The sequence below is a fragment of the Pseudophryne corroboree genome, chromosome 5 (assembly GCF_028390025.1).
Source record: "Pseudophryne corroboree isolate aPseCor3 chromosome 5, aPseCor3.hap2, whole genome shotgun sequence".
Lineage (NCBI taxonomy): Eukaryota > Metazoa > Chordata > Amphibia > Anura > Myobatrachidae > Pseudophryne > Pseudophryne corroboree.
In genome coordinates, this window is record NC_086448.1 from 75,642,601 (window position 1) to 75,648,600 (window position 6,000).

General features: G+C 43.6%; 1 protein-coding gene across 1 annotated transcript in view; it reads left to right on the top strand.

The window, feature by feature from the left end:
- HEPACAM2 (HEPACAM family member 2) overlaps positions 1 to 5,258 on the top strand; it is a 175,060-nt gene extending 169,802 nt beyond the window's left edge. Inside the window, exon 10 of the mRNA XM_063921390.1 lies at positions 3,217 to 5,258. Coding sequence (XP_063777460.1) covers positions 3,217 to 3,220 — 4 coding nt within the window. The 3' untranslated portion in view covers positions 3,221 to 5,258. The remainder of the gene's footprint in view (positions 1 to 3,216) is intronic.
- The last annotated feature ends 742 nt before the right edge of the window (positions 5,259 to 6,000 follow it).

The following is a 6,000-nucleotide window of genomic DNA, read 5'->3' on the forward strand; positions in this document are numbered from 1 at the left end:
AAAGGGCTGTATCCTGAAGACCTAGGGATTGTAGTGTTTGTATGAGAAGAGAGTGGTCAACAGTGTCAAAAGCAGCAGAGAGATCTAGAAGAATAAGTAGTGTGTAATGGCCTTTGGATCTAGCAGTGACTAGATCATTCACTACTTTGGTCAGTGCCGTCTCTGTGGAGTGTTGGGCACGAAAGCCTGACTGAAGTGGATCCAATATGTTGTGCGAGTTAAGAAAGTGTGTAAGGTGAGTGTAGGCAAGCCTCTCAAGTAGCTTGGAGGGACTGGGTAGCTGGGAAATGGGACGGTAGTTAGAGAGTGTGTTTGGGTCAGAGTTGTGTTTTTTTAGAATGGGAGTAATGACTGCATGTTTAAACAGAGAGGGAAAGATACCAGTAGAGAGAGAGAGATTACAGATTTTAGTTAAGGTTGGGATAAGCACAGGAGACAAAGTTTTACTGACCTGTGAGGGTATAGGATCAAGAGGAGAGGTAGTGGAGTAGGAGGATGAAAAGAGTGTTGATACTTCATCTTCACTTGTGGGATCAAATGAAGAGAAAGTGCCAGAGGGTTCAGGTAGGGAATTGAGCAGGTCACTGGCTGAGTTAGAGCATACCATTTCATCTCGGATTTTATCAATCTTATCCTTGAAGTAGGAAGCAAGTTCTTGTGCATGGATAGTAGCTAGTGGGGGAGGTGAGGGAGGGTAAAGAAGTGATTTAAATGTATTAAAAAGTCGCTTGGGGTTGTTGGCATGATAAGAGATGAGAGATTGGAAATATGTTTGTTTGGCAGTGTCCAGGGCCTGACGATAGGAGTGGTAGGTAGTCTTATATGTGAGAAAGTCACTTGGATTCTGAGATTTCCGCCACTGACGTTCTACTTTACGTGACAGTTTTTGTAGGTGTCTTGTTGATTTAGAATGCCATGGTTGGCATCTAAGCCTACGTGGAGTGTGATGGGTAGCTGGAGCCACTTCAACAAGGGCACTCTCTATGGTCTGGTGCAGGTGTGATACAGCAGTGTCAGGTGTAGTAAATGTAGAGATTGGTGAGAGCAGTTGTTGCAGAGAAGTGGAAAGTTGATGAAAATGTATATTGTTAGTATATCTGCGGGTTAGAGGAGGCTTGCTTGGTTTTAGTGTCCTAGAATTTAAAGTAATAGAAGAGATTGTGAAGGTGATCAGGTTGTGATCAGAGAGAGGGAAAGGAGTGTTAGTGAATTCGGAAACTGAGCAGAGCCTGGTGAACACAAGATCAAGGCAGTGGCCCTCATGGTGAGTAGAGGAGTCGGACCATTGGGTTAGGCCAAGAGAGGAGGTTAGAGAGAGGAGTTTGGATGCATGAACAGATTGTGGACTGTCAAGAGCTATATTGAAATCGCCCATAATGATGGTGGAGATGTCAGAGGATAAGAAGTGTGGGAGCCAGGCAGAGAAATCTTCTAGAAATTGTTGTTTAGGTTGCCCAGGAGGGCGATAGATAGCTGCAACACGCAGAGAGAAGGGGGTGAAAATCCTGATAGAGTGAACTTCAAATGAGGTGAATGCGAGTGATGGAACCTGAGGTAGAACAGTGTATGTGAAAAACTGTGACAGTAAGATTCCGACCCCACCGCCTTTACTATTATTAGGCCTAGATGTGTGTGAGAAGTGGAAACCACCATGTGACAGTGCTGCAGGGGAGGCAGTGTCTGATTGTGTGAGCCATGTTTCTGTTATAGCCAGCAGATTAAAGTTGTGAGATATGAAGAGGTCATGGATGGATGTTTATTTGTTACAAACAGAGCGTGCATTCAATAATGCACATTTTAGTGATTTGGAGGGGGATGGGAGACACGTGATATTTATGAGGTTAGATGGATTTCTATGTTGTTTTGAGACAGCAGAGTGTGAGAGGGAAAGGTGGTTGGGGCCTGGATTTGGTGATATGTCCCCAGCTAATAAAAGTAGAAGAGTGAGATATATATTGGTGGATGTTTGCGAGTGTTTGTACTGGTGGCCAATTGCGGTTGTCAAAGTACTTGCAGAGAGGAAAGTATAAATCTCATGAGTGTTTAGAAGAGGGGAGTGGAGAATAGAAGCTGTAATGTGTACAGAGGGGTGAGTTTCAGGGTGAGTGTAGAATGTGTTAAATTTGGTGAGAATTCCATGAATTGAAATTAGACACAGTAGTTTGATGAACATGCTGTGGTTGTTTGTGTTTTCTTGAGTTAAGTGGAGTTAGAGTAAGTTGTTAAAGTAAGTTACCTTTTCTTGTTTTTTTCAATGTTTGTTGAACTGTTTTTTTTAACTGTTCGGATAACACACTTATTAATTCCACACTTAATAAATTCCAGCAAGCTGACCCCTTAACTGACTCTAAGGAAATACTGTCTCTGATTAGGAACAGGCCTATCTCTGAACATTTGGTCACCTGATTGAAATGCTAATTGATCATAGAACAAATTGCACAGGGTGGGTCAACAGACTAAAACTACTCTAGCCATTCACAATAAATTCAATCACATACATAGGAAATTACAAGAAAAACTTCACATACATTCAAATATAAGATGTGGTTTGTACGCAGCATTTGTGTCAGTCTGAGCCTGGTAGCATAGTAGCAATGAATTCACATACATTCAAATATAAGAAATTAATGAATGTTAGCCTTCATATATGTCACTTTATAGCCTAAACTTTTAGGATAAGGGAGACTTTTTATATATAAGTAGGCCGGCACATGCTATGTGGTAATATATTCCTTGCTGTGATTCCTCCTAGGGTCTAATAGATAAGGATGGAGTTTAGGCGGCACTCTGCAGACTTGTATAAAGTTTAAAACATGGGGAGTAATTCAGAGTTGATCGCAGCAGCAAATTTGTTAGCAGTTGGGCAAAAACCATGTGCACTGCAGGGCGGGCAGATATAACATGTGCAGAGAGAGTTAGATTTGGGTGGGTCATTTTGTTTCTGTGCAGGGTAAATACTGGCTGCTTTATTTTTACACTGCAATTTAGATTTCAGTTTGAACACACCCCACCCAAATCTAATCTAATTTAGTATAATTTGCAATTTTGTAAGGGGGTGCCAAACATTCTAGTACAGGCCCTGTGTACAATATTGTTGTATCACACTGAACTGTAAGTCAGGCTTATTATTTCATGCTTTTGTATACAGTATGATGGGACAGATGTACAATTGTATATAACTGCATATTAATGTTTATGTATATGTTTCTTTTCCAGGTAAAGATGACAACGTGGCTACATAAAAAGCACCATGAATGTTATACTTCGTGTCATTGTACAGTGAAATGACTTGCAGTTAAATACCTCACTCTTCTGCCAGTAACTGACACATATTACCCCACAGTCCTATGGTTTGTTGTAGATACTATAATAATACAATAACATCTGCATGCCATCCAGATAAATATTTCATCCCTTTTATAAGGGACACAAATGTTTTATACAGTGTATGTGACATGCTGACTAGGGTCCGGTTTGATGTTGCGATCAGACTTGGAGTAATTATCTCATGTGGTCTCAATCATCCAGTCACAAAATATGTATAAATCATAATTATCCTATAAAGTATGAGTTGTCAGTCCTTCTGCCAACAGTAACAATTTCCAATGGGCAAAACCTGCCTGACATACTGTACCAGAAAAGAGTTGTGGCCTCTCTAGGAATGAGCGTGGCAAATACTTGTCTGCCATGGTTCGGGTGGACCAAATTGTGGCCTAAGACTGTGGTTCTCATGTTTTCCTCCTTAGCTGGCACCTACTGTAAGTATCAGCGTGCCATTGTGCTGGGACGCCAAGTGCCAATATATAATTTACCCTGGAATACAATGTATTGTATCTGCCAATTAGGGGACCCTAGAAAAAGATTCAGTGTGACCTGACCCACACACGTGGCTAATTTGTCCTAACTCACCAGTTGTGAATGTTGGGAGATACGCATGATATTAGATTGTAAGTTGTAGGGAGCAAGCATCCCTCTTTCATGTCCTAATTCATTCTTATAATCATGGCACTACATTAATCATTGTAGAATTAAGGTACACGTTGACATTGTGGACGTTTGCCATCTTGTGGGCTGAACCAGTGGATATGAATTTGCTGCCTATCAATTCACTAGGAACCAATGACATCACTGGGGCATGAACTGTAAAAAAATATATAGGGTTATGGTTCAGTGATGTCACCAATTCCTAATAACATCAGGCTGCATTCTGATTGGTTCAGCCTACTAGGCAGTTAGGTATATTTATTGCGCATTGGCAGCTGGCACACTTCAATAGTGAACTGATATTATGTGAATAGAGCCGCCATAGAGATGGGCAGGTCATTATGCTGTATGGTATTGTTGGGGTAGGACTGGGAAGACTTAAGACCTAATTCCACCCGCACTTCAACATTTTGAGGCCGTTTGTGTCATAAAGCAAACATTTCACTAAATAACTTGCGAACACTAGTATCTTATAATTTGCCCAGCAAAAGGCGACTGCACAAATGCCTTCCCTGACTGAAATCCATCCTCAAACAATTAGAATATATGATTATATTTATTTAAGATTCTTTAGAAGGGGTGTGCACTGTAAGATAACTTTAATGAATTAGCTTGTACAAGCTCATCCTGCAATCTTTACTGAATACATTGCTTTCTTCTTGGGCCTCCTTCTGTGCTTTTCAGCCACGCAGGAGCGTAGCTAGCAATTTATGGGCCCCATAGAAATATTTGTGAGATCCCAATGGCTCACACAGAAACATGATAGAGACAAGAAAGAAATGACACCCATCAGATGTAGGCAGTGATGCAAGTAGAAATATTTTCTTAGTGGTACTGAGTGCCGAAAAATGGGCGTGGTCCAGAGCCGGATTAAGGGGGGTGCCCCGGGTGTCAGTACCCCGGGCCCCCCTGTCTTAAGGGGCCCCCCGGCCGGAGCTCTGCACCGCTCTACAGGTTGGCGGGGCAGGAGGGATCCACGCTGTGCATGCGGCTTCCTCCCCCCTCCTCTCGGGCAGCACGGTTGGGGACTGAGTCAAGCAATCTCCAGCCTTCGCTGCTGCCAGGAGAGATGCTGCTGGCGGCAGAGGCTGGAGATTGCTTGACTCAGTCCCCGACCATGCTGCCCGAGAGGAGGGGAGAGGAATCCGCATGCACAGCCACACTCCTCCCCCCGCAGCGTGGATCCCTCATACCCCGGCAGCCTGGTGTCACTGTCTTCTCTTCTCCCCCTGCTGCAGCGCGGCTCCCGTTGCCTGTGACCGCGGGAGGTGTGCAGCGGGGTGGAGGTGGGGGGGTAACTGTGGGGGTTGGTGGTCTGCAGGGGGGCCCTGCTGTCTTGGCTGCCCTGGGGCCCCCGAGGGCTTAATCCGGCCCTAGCGTGGTCATGTGTTGTGAGGGTGTGTGGCCACATGCTGCTAGTGGGAGTAGCTACATGACACTAGCAGTGTGGCCACACGACAGCCTCTTTTTTGGGGGGAATCTGGAGGCAAGGCTAAAAATATATAGTAATGCCTCCAGTATAATAGAAATATATAGTAATGCCCCCAATTTAATGACAATATATAGTAATGCCTCCATTATAACAGAAAAATACAGCCACTGTCACGCTCCCAGTAACCGTGACAAAGTGGGAGGAGCCGTCATGCTGCCAAGCACCATGGTCTTGTTGCTTTGTGATGCATTATAATTGTGGTAATGGCAAAGTGTGTGCCAGGTGGTACTGCGTACCCGCTGGCAAATTCTTAAGGGTACTCCGTACCCGAGCGTACCCGCATACTTGCACCACTGGATGTGGGTCTCATAGCAGATGCCCTTGTAGACACGTCTTTGTATCATCAGGCAGAGTTTATTGTATGTTATTGGAAAATAACAGCTTCGTATGAACAGTAGGCATCACATAATAACATTACTATTAACACTGATACATCTATAGACAACGCTGAAAAGCACAGACACATGTTCCTGAGACAAATCAGTATGTTTAGTAACAGCTTTAGGATAACATGTCAAGTTAAT